The sequence below is a fragment of the Cottoperca gobio genome, chromosome 4 (genome assembly GCF_900634415.1).
Source record: "Cottoperca gobio chromosome 4, fCotGob3.1, whole genome shotgun sequence".
Classification (NCBI taxonomy): domain Eukaryota; kingdom Metazoa; phylum Chordata; class Actinopteri; order Perciformes; family Bovichtidae; genus Cottoperca; species Cottoperca gobio.
This window is the reverse complement of record NC_041358.1, coordinates 20,479,520-20,500,089: the sequence shown is the minus strand read 5'-3', so window position 1 is coordinate 20,500,089 and position 20,570 is coordinate 20,479,520. Positions and strand designations below refer to the sequence as shown.

The following is a 20,570-nucleotide window of genomic DNA, read 5'->3' as shown; positions in this document are numbered from 1 at the left end:
ATACAGTAAAATGCCACAGGGAAGTTCTTCTCCTTGAACAGATTGAGGGACTGAAAGTTAGTCAGATTTGAATTGTCCTTCCTATTTCTTGTCCTTTTTGCTTTTGTCTCTACTCTGACTGTCTCTGTCCTCACCACCGTCCCGCCTACTCTTGCGGCGGCGGCTGCTGCTGCTGCTGCTGCTGCTGCTGCTGCTGTTGAGGACATGGATGACAATCACATGATAATTACATAATCTTTCACTTTTCACGAGGACTATGTGAGTGTGTGTTTCTCTGTTAAGACCTGCGTGATGATTTTTTCAATCCTTCGCTGTGACTCCTCTCTTGGAGCTTCTCACTGAAGCTGTCAGAAATGTGGCGTTTGTGCCTTCGCTCTGCATTGTCCCTGTGCCTCATTCGCTCTTCCCCGCTGAAAAATATCATACACGCAAATTGTATATTTCTACATTTTCTTTTGATGAAATTGGGGGCTTTTTTCATTTGGAAAAAATACAAAAGAAAACATAGCTCATAGCCCACAGGAATGAGACTGCTGGCCTTTTTTACACTTCTCCACTGGGAGAGAGATAAGTCAGAACTCAAGGGACCAAAACCTTAACCACAGTGCCTGCTGCCTGCCTGTTTGAGCTTTTGTAGCCTCCCCCCTGGCTTAGACTTTGAGTAACAAAGAGCCCAACACTAGTGTCACAGCATGCACTTAAAGCCAAGCAGGCATGCTGCAGTATCCTCTAAGAAATCTATTATTCACTTTAGGACCTGCAGTCCTGTGAGACCAAAGGACAGATCACTCATTATTTCACACCTTTTCTTCCCTCATATGACCTCTGAAAACACAAATGTACATATTTGAAACTGTAGATCAAGCTCAGCTAATTTGACCTTTTGAACAGCACAAAAGAAAACGTGTTTTACCTATTATCATACTTCATTTTAAATCACTTTTAGCAGGGAGGAGTGCCATGAAGAAGAGAAAAATCACCACTGGCATACAGTAGTGTCCCATTACAGTAGCTGCCTGCTTTAAAGGATGCATTCATTACAGTGTAACCTTCAGAGAGACATCTCTAGTAATCAGAGGCTGCAACACTGTGTCCTCCCGAAATGAGATTCACCATAACATAATTACGTGTTAGCACTACTACTAGACTCTCAACCTATAATACTGTATTTAAGTTACTGCCTGTAAACCTTTAGTTTGTATATTTATGACCTCAACGAAGATAGCCGTGTCAGTTCCACTTTGCCTGCTTCTACATAATGGGGATTATAGCTAACATACAACTGGTTCCCTCACAACAATGTCAATGTATTAAGCTTTGATAACCATGCTTGATATTTACATATTGGAGCCAATATTTAATATGTAGATTCTACTAATGTGACCTTTTTTTGGTAACTGTGATACATCCCATGACGCACTGTGTCTAAAAGCAACTGCACAGTCAACCCCGCTTAGAAACATGTAAGGCATTCTTCTCTAAATGTGCATCAGAAGCCAAACATATGTTAAGAAACACATTATTTATTTTATTGATGAGACCAAATACAAACATGCAAGATTTGAATCAAGCTAAATCTTTATTTTAGTGTCACAAACAGGGCTCCATGCCTACTCCTGGTCTCACCAGGGACAGTGGAAAGACAGTGACAGGTCGGCACCAAATCCAGTTTAATCTTCCCTCAACACCATTTGTTTGAGTTCTTTAGACAGCGACCACCAAGCCACCTCGGCTTGTAAAGAGAAACACTATTGGATTGTTTAATTTTGCCAAATTGACTACCATTTAATCAGGTTATTGATGGAACCATGATTGTGTAAAGACATCAGTTTGTATTTCCTGAGGAGGGTGAGTGTGAAATCAAACTAAATTGGGGACTCGGTCAATTCAAACCGACAAAAGAAAATAAGCAGAAACTGCAGATGAGCCGTGTGAGAAACAAACATGTTTTGTAAAAGATTAACAGTGTGATGTACCCCTTGGGAAGAGAGCTCTAATTTATACAAAGCAAACAAGTGAGCAAGTTTTCAATCGTGCTTATTTTTCCAAGAGATAATATTCCTCCGTTTTCAAGAGCAACACTAGCGTTGGCTCATGTTCTTGGCGTTGTTTTATGCAAAGCAAGCAGCACTTTATGGTCTTTCGTATGCCGCTTCTCAATAAACAGTACCACACAGTGCACACATCTTTGTGGGAGCCGATGCTAATTCAGATTGGATGGTCATAATAAGTCGGAGGCGCTCCAGTTATAGAAGAGGAGTCGTTACGACCCTTACAGAATACACTGAATTCAGATGACATTGTAGATTGTTGAAAGAGAAAACCTTAATGTCGGCCCAAGGAGAATTCCTAGCGTGTGTATACATTTAGAATATGTTCTCTCTCTCTCTCTCACACTCCCCTCCACACAAGACGCCTAGGAACAGCTTGCAGTTTTAAAATAATCAGCATGACCTTTAAGAATCATCACACTGGCTGAATGCATTTCTCTCTGCCACGATAAAAGTATCTTCTTGCTCAATAAAGTCTATAGGAAAAGTACAGATGCTGCACTGCTAAGGCAAACAGCTCACACATGGCTGGAGTAATTATTACCATTCACTTGCTCAACACAAAAAAAGAGAGAGAGAGCGCCTTAAGGGGCAGAAGTGTTGCAAGTACAAAGCAAAATATATTCAATATTTGGAGACGGCTCTTGTGTTAACCGAGGGGATTAGGACCCAAGGCTCACATTTGTTCTTGCTCAAAGCCATTAGCTCTAACACAGAAACAACCATCTCACAAACCGCCAACAACACAGTCAAACAGTTCCCAAGGAGACAGTGTTAGAAGGAGTAAATTATATTATGGGGGGGCCTCTGGATTTGTTTTCACATTTCATGATTGTATTCATGAGCAGGGCCCAGGCCCGTCGGGTCGGGCAGTATCACAGGTTTCATAAAATGCCTGAGCCTGCCAAGGTGTCAGTTTGTCCACTCCATCTCTGCAGTCATTTAACTGAGAAAGCCAGATGATTCAGTGAGCCACACTGCGGATATGAAACACAATTTATGACTTGCACAATTAAGAATAAATAGAAACTGTGTAACGTCAAATGACACATGGAGCAGGAGATGTTGATATTTCAGTGCCAGGGTATGGCAGTACTTTAGGGTCAACAATAAGCCAGTTTATTTTGTATTTCCTATATCTCCTCACTCCTGTTCCTACCTACTATTATAATCTGTGATAACCATGCTTGATATTTACATATTAGAGCTAATTCATATGTAGATTCTACTTATGTGACCTTATTGAGTAACTCTGACACATCCTATGGCGCTATGTGTCCAAACGCAACAGCACAGTAAATACCACTTAGTGTAGAAAAAAGATTCAGGCACTTCCCATTTGTTTCAGTGCTTTGGACAGCGACCGCCTAGCCACCTGGGTTTGTACGAAAGAACAATGCTGGATTGTTTGATTTGGCCATTTAATCAGGTTATTGATGGAACCATGATTGTGTAAAGACACCAAAGCCAATCGGTTTGCTCCAGACACAACAAAGATGCTACTGAGAAGCCAACATTTCTGTAGGAAGCCAATCAGATAGCCACTCCATTTGTTGAGTGTAAAATTGAACAAAATTGGGGGCTCGGGTCAATTTAAACCTACCAAAGAAAAGAAGCACAAACTGCAGCTGAGTGTGTGAGAAACAAAGGTGTTTTGTAAAAGATTACCAGCGTGCAGTGCCCTTGGGAAGAGAGCTTTACCCTACACAAAGTGAACTAAAGAGCAACTATTGATGACTATAAAAGGTAAGAAAAGGATTGCTGTTGCTGTATGTTTAATAAATAAAGACAGAACGTAGCGTGTAGAAGGAGCATTCAAATTGATTAGGTACAGACCCCGAGATCAGCTCGTTTCATGCATGAAGTTGAGTCAGAAAGACAAAAAGTATGTCACATTAAGGGCTAAGTAAGTTGGGTATAGAGAAAATAAAAACAGATGTTGGTGGAAGAACATACAGGGCCCCAAGTCAGACCCTGAAGCCAGGATTAAAGTGGCACCAGGCACAAAAGCATCTGAAGAAAATAAGAAGAAGTAAAAGACAGGTTTTACCCCTCACTGCCTATGCTGGAAGGAAAGAGGCCATTTGGATTTCACTACGCCTCCTGAATCTAAAACAAAACCTGGAAGGGAGCTGGTCCTCCAAATCAAAAGCATCAAAGCAAAGTTGCATTGAGGATTCTTTTTAGAAACGGGCTTATAAATCTTGTGAAAATGTAACTCTCTAAATGTTTTCCACTAAGGAAGGGAATCACTTTATTGTTCCTGAATGCAAATTGAATAAGACTGTTATTGTTGACTTTTGCAAATTAGTTTGAGGCTGTAAAATGTTATTGCCATGCTTTTGATTTTCTGAATTAGCAATGCTCTAATTTGGTTTCATTGCATTGTATTACAACTGCCTTTTGTCAATTACCAGTTCCTGTTCCATATTCAGAGTCAGCTAAACACTTTGTTCACACTGAAAGCCCTACAGCATTTTCTAACAAAGCTTTTAGGGGAAGTTTTAAGCGGGAAGACAATTATCATTTTAATTTCCTCATCACAATGGGACTTCACACAATTATTATGCAGTGAACTTACTGGCTATTGCTTCCAAGCTTTTCTATCGACCAATGATCAAACAGCCGGAGGGTATCTAAATTAGATTTACGTCTCTTTGAACGTGTGTGCGATGCCACGTGTAAGAAATGGACCAAGACAAAAAGTGGATATTGCGTGCTGCCATTGTCTTGTGTGCACATGTGCACATGAAAGAGATGATGACAGAGTGTGAAGCAGCGCCAGTTGGAAAGATGAGAGCCACGTTTATCCTCCAGAGATGTGATTTGCACTCAGTGTTGACCAAATGACCAAAGGGTGTTGGTCGCAGGGGAAGAGACAGAAACACACAGTATATCACCCACTGGATAAATATATGTGAGTGTTAAGCTCATGGAATCTATTAGTGGTGGCAGTATATCCCAGGCATGTGGTCACAACCACAGCTGATAACCAGTAGCTGATACCCTGCCACACTCTGCCTGTGTGTGACTCAGAACAGCACATGTGGGCTACCAAGCACAGATTCTGCTTCAGCGGTCCAAATGCACAATATCACCCTCACACTGACCTCGCCAATGAACAATAAGGGTGGCTGGAAACAAACCTACGGAAGGCTCCATCTGTTTCTCTCTCTCTCTCTATCACACACACACACACACACACACACACACACACACACACACACACACACACACACACACACACACACACACACACACACACACACACACACACACACACTAACATTGAATCCCTCCAGTTCCAGTCTAAAAATAGCTCCGAGCAGAGTCGTCAACCAAAGCACATAACGTGTACATGTGAGCGTGTGTGTGACGCGCATTGTAAAGCCTGATCATGTGACTAGAATGTGGGGCAACACACATCAACAGAGCCCCAGAAGGTGTGAGCAGCACACACTCTGGGCCTCAGGAATATTCCTTTGTGGCTGTGACATTAGAACAAATCTATTGGTGTGAATACTCAAATCTCCTGTGCATTCGCTGTGGCTCTGTCACACACATGTGATTCCCAAACTTCTGTCTTCTGCAGTTAGCCTACAGCTTCGCAGCTGTACCCATGTCCCACTTCCCTCATTTGACCCATAAGACTGTTTTTGAGCTTTAAATACAAACCTGAATCCAGTCATTCAAATACTCCAGGAAAAAGCTCACCACTTTAGGTAGGAGAAGTGCTGAAAAGCAGAACGGCGTATGAGGATATTTCAACTGACACAGTACAGAAAGAGATACTTGAGTTTGTCATTTTTGTTATTTTGCACTTATTTCCAAGCAAGTTCAGTAACAGTAAAGCTGACACAGGAATTCTTTGTTATCAACTGCATTACAGCTTTTGCAAGCACCGACACAGACTGAGAAATTAGTCCAAATTTCTGCTGTACTGCATTTGTCTTTTAGGGGAAATAGGCAGTCACAATCTAATACCTGAGTACCAAGGACATTGGCCAGAGTGTCCCTGATACCTAACATGTGCATGTTTTAGTGAGCCTTAGGTCAGCTGAGGACTATGTGAGAGGGAGGAAAGATGTGCCCGTGTGTATTATAGTTGGCAGCTGCCTGAGTAGATAATAATTAAATATACATCTGTCCAACAGTCAACACTGAATGTGCATAGAAAATGTAGGGCAGGATTTAGCTTGTGCATGCATGTGATCATGAGTGTTTGAGTACACATACGGTGTGGCACTGTGGCTGTCACACTGTAGGGTAGTAGGGAACTATGTGAAATTTGGAGTGGATATCAGATTGGGTTTTATAATCCGTGAGCCACAGGGAGGAACGACTCGAGCTCCATGCAGAGGAGCATGATCAAAATAATTTCCTTGCCGAAGCTGGCAAATACAGCCAGTTATTCCTTCATCTACAATGTCTCACAGCACCAGAATAAAAAAAATATGGCAATAATTTATCCCGGCCTGGCAATTATCTTGATTTCCGAATAGTCTAGCATGTGATTGTACAATGCCATACAAAACTCATATAGGGTTACATCTTAAGATACAGTCGAAATTAAACGTCATCTTGAAACTATAAAATTAGAACAAGGCAAATATTTTTCAAATCCCGTCCACATGTCTTCAGAGCTTTGGTTCTCTGCCACTTCAGTCAGTATTTTGCAAACTCCTACAGAAACTCACATCACATACAAGTGTAGAGCAATGCGGAAATATCACCCACCACACTCTGCACTCCTGTCTCACCTGGCAAACAGACTTATCGTTTCTTCCTCCTCGTTCTTTGTTCTGCTTTTGTCTTCCCTTTGAAGTTTTCAATCACCCTACTCCGCAAATCTTGCTGTTCACACATGTACGTGTGGTAGAGACAAAGATAGGCTGGCAGCAAATGCGCACATATTGAAGGAGCCCAAAACAGACTGGATATCTGGACCAGAACCAATATTCGATATGTCGCTCAATCCAGAAGGCCAGCAGACATTTGCATTTCTCCACTACAAAGGCACCCAAGAAGAGTAAAAGTAGGGACGCGCGAGGGAAGAGGGCGCACTGCGTCTTGTGCTTGATAAACATGATATACAAAAGGGAAACTAAATTAAATTAAACTTACCTAGGGTCATTTGAAGATGACTATTTATAACTTCAAGTCACTGAGGCCCACCTGTGTGAAGAGGAACATCTCTCCCTCTCTCTATCTCTGCCTCTGCTACTGCCTTTATCGTGGCCATGCTCCCTGGATCTGTCTCTGTCCTTGTCATACTCTTCCTGCCGCATGTAGCGTTGCCAGGACTTGGCACTGTCAATCACTCCAGCGTTGTAGGCCATCTTTCTTGGGATTAAGGATGATACACCTGAGAGAAAGAACAGAGCCGGGCCAGACAGCTGATGGGAGAGGACCAAAAACAGAAGTAGCCAGGAACTGCATCTGTTCTCATTTCCTCAATGTATAAACTGAGCATTCACAAAATCACTGTGTTCAGAGCAGCGCCTGCCAGTTCTGTACAAGAGTTCTTCAAAGTTCTTCAAAAACAATACCTAGATATGACTAACTAACCTCTAATGGCAACACTTCAACAGTAACATTATTTTATATTTAGGATATAAACTCATTGGATGTTGAAACAGAGTATATAGAGCAGGTACCAAAAGAAAATATATAAAAAAGCTGTACTGAAAACAATCAAAGCAAACATTCAAAAGGCTGTAAATGTACATTGATCTGTTTAAAAGGCTTGTAGGTCTCAAGGGCATATACATTTATTGACATATTGAATTGTATCAGTATTCAAAGACAGTTGAGCATGAAGTGTAGAAATTCCCAGAGCGACAAACTCCACCAATCCATTAACACGGTAAAGACAGAAGCAACACTCATCTTCGATCTGGATTGATATGTGCAGTACTGTTAATAGACTGAAGTCCTTAATATGCAACATCATGCAGTCTGGACTTCTATAGACGAAGACATATGTACCTGAAGAACATGGGTGCCGTGAAGTTGAGGGGTCATCAAAGCATTTAGAGTACCTACTGAAAATGAAAACAAAAAGTAAAGAGTCACAAGTCTCACATAAAATCTCTTCATTACTGCACATCCTAGTTTGCAGCATACACATTTTTGTTGAAATATTGCTGTTTGTTCTTCTTATGGTGATATCTGAAGTCAACATTGTATTGTAATTTTCAATCTCCTTCTTTAATATCTATTCCTGGCAGAATATATATAATATAATACTTACGAACAGATTGAGCTAATAAATATACAGATGAATCAATGAATGAAAAAAAAGATTGGACTGGTCTGCATCAGTGATCAAAGTGCTTTTTTAAATGCACAGCTGTGTTATCTAAGTTTTTGAAGTGACTGGCTCATTGTCAAAGTGCATTGAGTGCTCGCCAACCCATAAGGAATGGATGGAGGGCACTTTACTATCTGGATCTTCTGCCCGTCCACGTGGTCCAGAAACACATCCGCTTCCAACTGAAAACTTCTGAGTGAGCTGAAGGTGTGTATGAAGCTCATCCAACGGGACTGTTTCCAAACACACTGCACCATGAATCCCGTAGTAAGCAGGTACATCATTCCCTCGTCAGCACTGACCCGGCCAGTTTTCTTTCTCTACAATTTATATTTTTGCCATAACATAGACATCGAGATGTAGAGAGGCGTGTTTGTGAATGGAGACGGACTGAGTGAATGGAAGCGTGACGGAATGAGTGAATGGAAGCGTGAGTCTGGGTGAGTGAGCATGTGGCTGCTGGCAGGGTCCTAACAGGGGCATAATAACTGTATGCTTAATGGTTCATCTCAGCAATCTGCACTACTCAGTGCTCACAACTCTCCCTTTGTGGTCTCTGTGTTTCATCAACATAAACACTGATGGTTTTAAATTAAACTAAAATGCACCACAAGATCCTTTAATGGTCAATAACACTTATTATTAGGTGAAGAGAGGACTCTGGTCCAGTTGCTGCATCACAATCACATAATGATTAAAGAATAGATACCATATCTATTCTTTAAATCCATGTTACGCTAGTGATCTAGATGTTACTATCTTCTGTTATATAAGGCTATTTTATGGAAAAATTAATTTGACCATTTCAAGAAAATTTAATAACACAGCCAGATTTCAATCAAAGAACACAACCAAATTAATCATGATACAAGTCAGCTGAATATCAATATGTTTCTGTTTTGTCTTTTCCAACATTGTGCTGCAGTTCCAGACTGTTGAGTGAATGTCTGCTTCTGCCATTTTTTTAGTTATGCTCCATTGAAAATGCACTAATTTTTATTTTGATTTGCCAAATACGTTAAATTTAGACTGAGAATGTAAAAGACATTACTGTTTAGTAGCAGCATGATGCTACTAATCTCCCTATAAAGACATATCATTGCGAAATTAACACAACTCTTCTTCAAATACTAAATATGGACGTCGGGAGCCCTGTGGGCCCTTGGCTCTGCACACAGCATGGGGAGCCAGGGCCCAGATCATGCCAGGAATACCTGCTGTTCCTAATATCCTCAAGGGAAAGGCTGAGCAGCAACAGTGAAGCTGGCACTATGTGAGTTAGACACTACACATGTGTAGAACAGTTAAAAAGGAAATTATTCATAAAGCGTACGGGAGATGGCTGGCAGAGTTCATAGGAACATTAAGTCCCTGAAGGATGTGAGAATTTGGCAGATGGATTGAGATGTGAAAAAAAACACTATCCTTTAGGACAGAGCACAGAGTGAATTCATGCACACACAGGCACAGCAAATTAGGAGAAAAGGGAAAGATTAGGAATGAGAAAAGAGAAAAGAGAAAAAAGATGAAGGGACAGGAAGCTAGAGAGATAAACAGAGAGATGGAATGAGACAGGCTGGATATAGACAACATCCAAGAGAAACAAGCTCAGCGGCAAACAAAACCTGAGTGGAGCTGCATTTAGGGCCTTGCAAGAAAATGCAGGAGTGCCTAGGGTACAACATGGCCCACTTGTGATCTAAGTAGTGTAAATTAGAGCTGAAATGTTGGAGTTTTCAGACAGATTGTGGCATAGATCAGAAGAAGGGAGTGGGGGATGCCTTGGATACTGATAAACAGGCACAAACAAGGTTGCTGTCTTGCTTTCTACCTTATTTGGACATTGGTCCAGCTGCAAGATCAGCAACAGAGTACAGTAATAAAAACTGATGTAGCTCAGAATGAGAAGCAGTAGTGTCAGAAAACCTAAACACGGGTTGTCCTTTGGTGTCAAAAAGGGAGCCACTAGGTCTGCCTCCGAAATTAGAGAACTGCTTCCAACAGCAATTATTCTGTTTTAAATGTTCAGCACTAATGTAGCTTTTATTAATGATCTCCAGTCCACTTTCGGACTAATGTTTTTCTTTTCTTCACACATTTTTGCTGAATTTGCTTCTTTCCCGTGGCTGCACATGAGTCACACCTCCCTGAAGAGCGATCAGTGTGCTGTTTCCCTGACAAATCCCCATCTCAACTGCACAGACCTACATACAGACTCTGTGGTAGCAAGCACACATAGAAGACACATTCAGGGACTCACCTGTACAAAGTAGCAAAAGAGGAGCGAGGAGGGGGTCCTGATCGGTAAAGATAAGCTGCGTGGAGAAGAAGACAAGGCCATGACTTGTGTGACCAGGTTTACATTTGATATTAAATTATTTTAGGATTTTAAATAGCGTGAATACTCCCCAACCTGAAAATGAAAACCTTCTCCAACCATTGAGGTAAAAACTTCATATCTTAAAAAAAGAGACTATTAATCTGTCATGTCTCGTCGAGTTTGTTGAGTTTTTCATGTTGTCTTGTCACTTCCTGTTTTATTTTGTACCTACCTCTTGTTTCTCAACCCAGATCCCTTTACTTCCTGTCTTTGTGTGGTTTCCCGCCATCGTCAGCGTCTGCCCCGCCCCTGATTGTTTCCACCTCTTGTATAAATTGTCCTGTTTCCCCTTGTCTTGTGCCAGTTCGTCTGGTCATATCATGTGCAAGTACCAGTGTTCCAAGAAGTGTGTTTTTTCAGAGATGTTTGAATATCCTCCTACTGAGCGTTTTGAGTTGATATTTTGATTTATTGAAGTAAAGTATTGTTTCTTTTTTACACTTGTGTCTGGAGTCGTGCGTTTGAGTCTTCCTTCCCTGTGTCCGAGTCATAACATAATCTAAGATTAATTTGTGTCTTCCATCTATACTTTTTCTTTGAACAACTTGTGGTTCAACCTGAAAAATGGTTAATCGTTTTTTCTTTACCTTATGTTTGTGAAATTGGCAAACGATACTGTGTAACCACCATCATATATGTGAGGAGTGTTATTGGATGGACTGTGGCAGACTTGGTCAGATGCTCTACTACACCTAAGCAAGGTAAAGCTCTGTTGTCTATGGCGGGCAAAGTCTGAGACAAGCAGACAGAGTAACCCCCCTTCAATTCTACTGCAATGAAAATACAATAACACAGTGTATGCCTCATTGAAATCTTTTTTTTTTTTGCCCTGGTTTTCTCCCCAATTTGAAATGTCAAATTCCTAAGGCAATGCAGTCATTTTCACTGCCAACTCCACTGTTAACCTGGGGAGAGAGACATTTAAGTATTACTACTTGTTCAAGCTCGCTAACAGTATTTCTGCCTTTGCTTCACAATATTAAGGAAGCAGTTTGAGCAAAAACACAGTTCAGGCGTTGGCACAGTAATACAGAGACTGGGTTTAATAAGCGATTATGCTGAGGTATTTAACTTCATAAGGGATAATAATGTTACGTACTGTGTGCTTAAATTACTTGTAGTATAATCTGTAAGCAAAAGAAAAAGCAACCTGGCCTTGTTGCAAATTTAGAACATATGTTGTTCTCAATGCACAAAATCTAATCAGATGTTTTCATAACACTAAGGTTTCCTTATTTCCTTTCACTTTAATGACTAACTTCATTTAGAGAAGTCCAAACTAAATGCATTTTAGAAGAGAGAGAGAGAGAGAGAGAGAGAGAGAGAGAGAGAGAGAGAGAGAGAGAGAGAGAGAGAGAGAGAGAGAGAGAGAACACAGTTAACATGATACATAACAGACAAAAGCCACAACTTGGCAAAAGTTAGCCGAATCCCGTCCAACAAAGAAAAAATAATTATGTTGATGTCTAATGAAATATTAGGAAGACACTAAGAGTGGGAAGATCAATGTGTCAGCATTAATAAATGGAACATAACAGGAACAAAAGCCACAAATTCAAAAACATCCCTCATTACCAACAACATAACATAATAATTTATGGTTCTACTCCTTTTAAGGTAGAGAAATTAGATCAACATCTAAATGTCAGGGCAACAAAATGTGACGAGTCCTACTTTCCTTTTCCTCCATCAATAAAAGCGGAAAAGTCCAACGCTTGGGTGCACAGTTAATGGTCCCACTTGCAATAATTCTCAAATTTTACATGACCAAGCAACACAATCAGTTCTGAACCACATACTTAGGCTGCAATGAGTACACATTCTCATGCATTCACACACATATAGAGAGTCCTTTGAAGAGCCAAGGCAAAAACACACATTCACATCTGGATACCATCCCATTCTTTTTTCCACAAAGACCCCTAACGTGAGAGTGGCTCAGAGCAGTTTTCAACGGAATACAGAACATAAAAAATGGTTGAAACAGGAGGAAGAATAATAATAAGTGTTGGAAGTTCAAGCTTGAATATGAAAAAATGAGCACAGGGCTCCCCTGCTTTGTAAGTGAAATGTAGAACATCTTCCTTTCCTTTCAAATACAAGTCCCACAGAGTTGAGAGGCCTCAACTGCTCTCTATGGAAGACTGACCCAGCAAGGCCTTTGATACTTCAGACACTTGGACACCCAAGGGAAGACGTGCACACACACACAAACACAAACACAAACACACACACACACACACACACACACACACACACACACACACACACACACGCACACACACGCACACACACACACACACACACACACACACACACACACACACTTCCATCAGTCTGCAAAAGAAAGACCTGCAGTGTAGTGCCGAAGGCTGGATTCAGGCAATTCTTTTCAAGAGAACTAACCAGAAGACAATGGTAGTTAATCAGGATCTGTGTTCTGCATGCCAACAAACACCCGAGATAAGGATTCCTTACAACAAAGTCATTAAATGAGACACCAAGAATATATAAAATCAATTACTATGTGGAAAATACAAGAAGTATGTGTTAGAAAGTGATTCAAACTCCAATATACTGTATGCTCCAAGACATTTCAATTTCCAAGAAAGGTCAATAAATGCTATGTAGTGCGTACTGCATACACATATAGACACACATACACTCACAGTAAACACCAACTCGCAAACACACATGCCATCAATGTTAGTGTGAGTGAGTAATTGTTTCTACCTGTGGAGATCTCAAGTGAGTGTTTGATGAGGGCTGGAGTTCCATGCTTGGCAGCATATGAGAGAGCTAATGGCTGAGGGCTAATTGCCACCGATTTTGCTTGCGTGGCTTTCTCGCTAATGCTAATGTTTCACAGAGCTACAGGCTGGAGGGTTTTAGATTAAGTTGATATTTCACATCGAACCACATGCTGCCGTTCTGCACTACAGCACAGGTCTGAGTTTTCTTTGCTTAGGTAAAGGCTACTGCCTCCCGCACTCTGAGACTCAGCAATCCACATTGACAGAAGTGAACAATTCCTCTTGCAGTGACCTTTCGTTGCCCTGCGGCCTGTAAAGAGCAGAGCCATTAGCCGCTTGTCAAACAGCTGGCGTTCTCAACTGCAAGCCTCACAATCAGCACTGGGCGCGGACCTTTAATGTCACTGTTTTCTTGGAAATGATGAAAAAGCATGAGTCTTATTGGTATTTGAACATGTTATGTGGGTGCTGATATTCCTCATTTTGATTCAAATGATAAAAGGTCAGTAGTTCTCATCAATAACTCTGACCTGAGGGCATCTGGTAATGGTATGGTCAATTGAGAAATAACTGCACATCTGCTCGGCTATGATCTTCAGTCAATGTATCAGTGCCAAATGTAAGGACACTCACATACAAGCTGTGTTGCTACACTGACTGTAGTGACCCACTAACCGGCTGTAGGAAGCATTAGCTGCAGCACAGAGCAGCAGTCAGCCTCACCTTGGCTCTGCGCTGTGCTGCACTGACAGATGACATAAGAACAACCCTGCAATGACACAGTTCCACTTCCAAAATCTGCTCAGATCAAACACACTTGGCATCTAATGTCACCTTAATGAAAAGCAAACAAAAAAATAAAGGAAAGGAAAAAGCAACCCCTTCTTTCCCTCTGCTCTATTCCCTATGGTAGGTCTGTTCAGCACATTTCTCGTGCAACAATATGCTGGCCCAGCTCTTTTTATTTTTTACCGAGAGCTATTTTTATCATGTAACACACATTTGCATTACAAAAGCAGGCCAGGACTATAACTTAAAGAAAGGGGAGTGGCCGAGATAAAAGCCACGCAAATACACTTCAAAGCTGGAGTTGACTGTTCAAAGCTGCAGTCGGCAGGATGTTGGATATTTTGGTTGTATTAGCAGCTCTGGCACGGGTTCACCAGGCAGTGTGGGGCTCACAGGGGGTGTGTGAGGGGTAAGAAGGGGTAAGAAGGGGGCCTAACTCGGCGCATCTATTTTGGAACCTTTGAAGATGAAGATATGGCATGTGGCTGTGTGCTTAGGCCAAGAAACCTTCTTGGATTTCTATCTGATTCACTACAAAGACCAAGAGGAAGTTCAAAAACTGACAGCACCTGGATGGCACTACAGGCACCTGCCTACAGGAAGTAATATATCCATACACTGTCTTCAAATGCGTACACGCACACACACAGACATGCACAGACTGTTGACCTCTGTCCTTCAACTCCACAGGATTATTTATTATGACACGTGTTGAAGCTTCACAAATACACATGGTCCGATCGCCATTAGTCATTTGTGCAGCTGCATGGTGCACGATGTGGCCCACGGGGGGTTCTAATGGGGCCCCTTCCACCTGAAATCACCATGTTCCACTTAAATCTACATCCCCGGCTTCTTAAAAGACAACTCATCTGTTCATAATCGTCAGATCTGAAAAGGCAATATGCAAGGATGTTTTCTTATAAATCTAGGGATAATGTGATTGAGCGTGCATATAAATAAGTGTGTTGTTTTACCCCAGTAGCGGGAGGACTTACGTGGTGGACTGATATATGCAAAGAGGGAGGTGAAGTTGTATGGATAAGAAGTAAATCTATCTGCCTTGGTGGACGTCTCAGGAGCCATCTGCAATGTAAACATAGTAGGTATTAAAAGATTCAGTGAATGTGTCTTTGTTTCTCACTCACACACAAACACACACTACCTGAGAATTGCGTCCTTTCACTCTGCGGCTGGATCCAGGTCGTTCTCTAATCACATCTTTGGTATCACTTGGCAGTCTGTTGATACAAACAACTACATCACACCCTTGCAAAAATGTTGATACAGTGCCAATAATAGCAAGTGAGCTGTTCTTAAAGATAAAGTCATTTTTCATATTCACTTTTTGATATACACTTATATAACATTATTAAAAACAGGACTTTGTCGTAATCTCACTCCCCATGTCCCGACCAAAACCCAATGCCAGTCCATTAACGCATTAAACCTCCTTATCTGGGTCATCTCGCCTTCTTCACAAAACAGCCCTTTACAGTCCTAAACCCCCCCACCCCCCCCACGCCCATCAAGCATCCAAACACACACACACACACACACACACACACACACACACACACACACACACACACACACACACACACACACACACACACAGATGGGACAATAACCCCTTTCTGTCACTAGGACTTAATCATCAGCAGAGGAAAAACATACAGAACAAAACAGGAATAACAACTACATCTAATGGCTGCTCAATAGGGAAGTGCTAGGAGCTCCTTAGTGTCTCTTCTGCTTGCTTCAGCTTTGTAATGCACACCAAATACATTTTTGAACCCAAAAGCTTTGTAGGGAGAGAACACACGCTTTCTTTTAAATGCAGATACAACATGAATTTAAAATAAGGGGGATATTGTTACCGAATCTCAGAGTACAGATATAGTGCGTGGTTGGCATTATCAGTGCAGAACATCACACACAGATACAACAAGAGCTTCACATTTCTTAGACTCTGAGAGAATGAAACGGCTGCTGTATCAAAGCCTCATTGAACACATCACAAACTACATAATAGAGCGTGTGTATTTGTCTCTGTCATGCTGTAGTATGACTTCCTGGTTCTTTCACTCAGGAACAGGGAGATACGTGACGCCACATAGCGTTCAGATCCACGCGACCTCACCTGAGCGGCAGCCTTGCAAACGGAGGAGAGCATCATCAAGGGATAAGTGGCCAGACAACCATTAAACTAAATGGGAGGTAGTCAGGGATAAGATGCTGTTGTGTATGAGCAAAAAGCACCAGGTCCATAAAAACAAAACCCACAATGCTATTTACTAACATGACAAGCATCTGCTGCTCATGAGTGTATACATACATAATGGAAGACTGTAACTGGGCTGTAAAGCATGGTGGGCCTAAAAGCCATGTCTCCCACAGGCTTCAGCCAGCTCTGGTGTTCAACATTTCGTGAAGAGGACAGTACGCATGCACAGCACTGAAGGAACAGAGCCATTTGGCAACACAGAGCTGAATAAAGTAATACGTTTAAAAAAAAAAGTGAAAGAAGGTCTCAAATATTATATATATGTCAAATATTGTTCATCATGAAGCTCTAAATCAATTATATGGAGAAAAAATAAATCCCTTCATAGTGTGTGTCAACATACCTTCTATGAAATTTCACTTCAGCCTTTAACAGATGAACATTAGTCTCTGTTTACCTCAACACTTTGGGATCCCTTGCCAATACAACCCTAATATGCTGAGCCCATCTTAGGATCAGAGAGAACAGATGGCACCAGGCTGATAAGAGTTGTTGTGGCACAAACAAACAGGGAAAAAAAAAAAAACAGCGGCCAGCTTCTCCAGGCTCTGAGCTCGGAGTCATAGTGAGGAAGGGATACAGGCTGAAGCATTGAGGACACACACAAACAGTACAAGATATGTTACCAACCTGGAAGCTGGGCTGCCTGAGGAGGGATAAGTAGAACAAGACTCCTTTTTTTTCTGACTAGTGTGCCCCTTCAGGACCTGAGTGGAATGACAACAATTTCACACTCCTCTGCTTTCTAATCTGCTCATTATTCTACTTCAAATGAAACCAAAAACAATAGTATCTGTTGTGATTTATGTGTATGTGAGTTATGTGAGATTATGCTCTCCCTCATCAGTATCAGTAATATCTTGATTTACCTGGCTTTTAGCGCTTAGTTTTCTAGCAGCTGCACCGACTTCCACATGTTTCTTGCAGTATGTGTTCCAGCTTTCTTCATCAAAACCATAGTTAAAGTAATCTGAGACGTGAGCACCTAAATAAGCGAAACACTAAATAGTTATGAACAACAACAACAGTATTAAAACAAGTTAGAGAACACCATGGAAAGAGCAACCTACAAAGACCAGCACAACTTACCAGCTGACCTCCAGGGCTTTTCCTCTGAAAACTCGGCTTTCCCCTTCAGTTTTGGGATTTCTTGGATATTGTCCAACGCATCCATGCCTAGTCCCTTTGTATCATTATTAGCTGTAAAACATTTGACAGGGTTCAAGCGGTTCTGAAACAGACAACTCACAATCACTAAGGACTTAGAAAGGTTATTATTTATTCATTAGCCACAGACTATCTGACAGCATAAAGAAAACATCCAATTTGCTCATCATAGTGAAGAGGTCAACTAATACTAAAGATGTTAGGAATGTGCAGAAGTCCATTTTTTAAAGGTAAAATATTCCCTGCGTCATCTGAACAGTCAAAATTAGGCTAGGCGAGAAGTATATTTTTTAACAATGAATGAATAGATGAAATATAAAGTCCCTATAAGGTGTGCCAGAGGGGCACCTACTTACCAACTGCATGTGGTAGCACCCTTCCTTCAGCAGCAAATTCCAGATGCACAAGTGTGTGTCCAGAGCTGAAAACAAGAGGCGAGAACTTTATCGACACGTTTATCTCCAACATCGTGACATTAACTCGAACACTGGGAAACACTGTTGTCAGGGTTGAGCGCTAATAACCTAATTTCAAAGGGCACCTCCGCTATAATAGACTAATATATCACAAAACAAAACAATGAAAATATCTCAAAGCTACATTTTGATAGCAGTGGGTTCCTGACTAATGATGTACATTCATATTATACCCATCAGGCAAACAAAACCCAATAAAAGGCTGAAGAATTCTACATTATTTTGTCAGAAGATGGAACGTAAACAGTTACACCTCTCATATGCATGGCTGCATGGTTACACAAACATCACTGCATTCATCAGCACTGTCATTGTCACTTTCTTCAGCATCTTTGACAGCTTCCCAATTACCCCCATAAAACAAAAGAAGCACGTGCAAATAGTAATCATATTCAAAAGTAAAGTAAAAAATAATGTGCACAGTAGATTATAATGAGAGTCGGAGATTGAATTATACAGTGAGTCTAGCTATTGTTCAGTTTTAGAGTGCTTTACTTAGATTATTCTTGTCACGACCAGTGTCCACTTTCACAGATACTTTAGAGAATTTTATTATGTAATTATTTAAAACATCGGTTCCACAGCCAGTTACTTTGTGGCTCAAAGGCAAACACCTTTAAAAACACATTTTCTTTAATATAGAGATGGAAAATACCAATTATGACTATATGTAATCTTAACTTTTCAAATACAATTATCCAGAACTGTTCAAGTTTTGTTTGGATCCTTGGGTCATTTTAACTATCGGGCATCAGGGCTTTAATTAAGTGTATTCAAAAACAAAGACACTTTTAAATATTTTACTTACATTTTTTAATTTAGGCGACAAATAAAAAAAGACAGAACTCACACAAACAAACAATAAAGACTATTGTTAAATCTTTGTACATAACAGTAACTTACTGTAATTGCCAGGTTATGCCCCATTTACTCTAAGGCAAAAAGGCTGGAGAATGCAGACCACTGATATAATCAGTTGTGTGATTTCCTACATCCACATTTCCCAGCTCACAAATAACCACTCCTGGCCTGGCAGGAGATTTAATGAGCATCCAAATACTTCTTAATGTTGCACATGACTGGCTGCACATTTCCGGCAGCACACACGGTGCCGTCACACACTTATTGTGCAACTATAATGATCACTGTCATTATCGTACTGTGAAAAGTGTATTATAACTGAATGCTTCATTGCTGTAATGCTTGGTTCAGTTGTAATTTTAAGCATGAAAGGACAGTTCACTCAACTAACTGTCACTAATGGCCTGTCTAACCTGTGTGCTTTAAATTCTTTCCTAATCTTAGTTCAAAGTAAAAGAGGTATTATAATTAGAATTAAGTGAGCAGCTGTCCCTCAAAGGCTACTTTCACATGCTTATGGAAAGAAAATAGTGGCTGTATTCAAATGTATAGAAATCTATTCATATTTAAAGTGAATAACTATCATAGTAACAAACTCTGAAATCCTCTGTTACAAGGCATAAAAAAGGCCAGAACATTCACTCGCTCTCTCGCTTGAAACGCCTGAACAATCTGTGACCAGAGTCAGTGCGTGGGGTCATGGGGTAAAAGTAAAGAAAAAAATTACATTACAATATACAGAAAGTATGAAAAGATTTCATTATGCAAAATAGTCCATTTCAGAATAATATACATAATATTTTCGGATTATAATATGGCTTAAATGTTGAAACTGGTAAAGGTAGAGCTAATTTCAACAACTGTTTATACTTTATCACATACCTTCTGATTTAACTGTTCAATAAATTTGTATTATTAATCTGAATCTGCAAAGTAACTAGTTACTTTCTAAATACAGTGTAGCAAATACAGTGTGGCCATATGCCTAAATATAACAGACAGTATAATACAAACCTGGATGGGATTTGAACCTCCTCTTTTTCCTCCTTGTCATCTGTCGCGATCAGGTCAAAAATCACTGAAACACACGCACACATGACAAACTTTAAGTCAACGTTAGTGGCCTGATTTGACACTTTAACTTCCGTATGGTGTGCTACATTCACCGGGCCACATATAATAGCCATAAGCAATGATCATAACATTATTCATGTGGAAGAGGAACAAATACATTAGCTAACATGCATTAACAGTTGGTCTGTTTACACTTATATACGCTACATTGATATAGTTTTCCATCGTCATCTTCGCTGACACTGCTGTCGGAGGCATCTGACTCCGATGAAGACATTTCTTACACAAAAACAGGTCAATTTTAACAAATATACACTAGATTAAAAAAAAAAACTATCTATAAACTTCGTGGAAAACAGGAATGTCTGATAATTAGCCAGTCTGGTCGTATCCGTGTCGGTATAATTGACAGTTGCTAT

The 20,570-nt window shown here is 40.6% G+C and overlaps 1 protein-coding gene across 1 annotated transcript; it reads right to left on the bottom strand.

Moving 5' to 3' along the window:
- Positions 1–81: 81 nt before the first annotated feature.
- fip1l1a (FIP1 like 1a (S. cerevisiae)) lies at positions 82–20,428 on the bottom strand. Its single transcript, XM_029429605.1, has 13 exons — positions 20,359–20,428; positions 20,092–20,155; positions 18,097–18,161; positions 17,663–17,773; positions 17,443–17,558; positions 16,917–16,939; positions 15,452–15,527; positions 15,285–15,372; positions 10,625–10,679; positions 8,040–8,095; positions 7,227–7,416; positions 285–410; positions 82–193 (listed from the first exon to the last, which is right to left on the bottom strand). The coding sequence occupies exons 1-13, from the start codon at positions 20,426–20,428 to the stop codon at positions 82–84; spliced, it is 1,152 nt and encodes a 383-aa protein (XP_029285465.1).
- Between the last annotated feature and the right edge of the window lie 142 nt (positions 20,429–20,570).

What these genes read in the sequence shown, in the direction of transcription:
- fip1l1a (XM_029429605.1), bottom strand. Translation starts at nt 20,428, where the DNA reads ATGTCTTCATCGGAGTCAGATGCCTCCGACAGCAGTGTCAGCGAAGAT. An exon ending in AACTAAGCGCTAAAAGCCAG is followed by an intron (nt 16,940 to 17,442) that starts GTAAATCAAGAT and finishes CATCTGTTAAAG; the next exon opens with GCTGAAGTGAAATTTCATAG. An exon ending in TCTTTTGCTACTTTGTACAG is followed by an intron (nt 8,096 to 10,624) that starts GTGAGTCCCTGA and finishes TTTCATTTTCAG; the next exon opens with TAGGTACTCTAAATGCTTTG.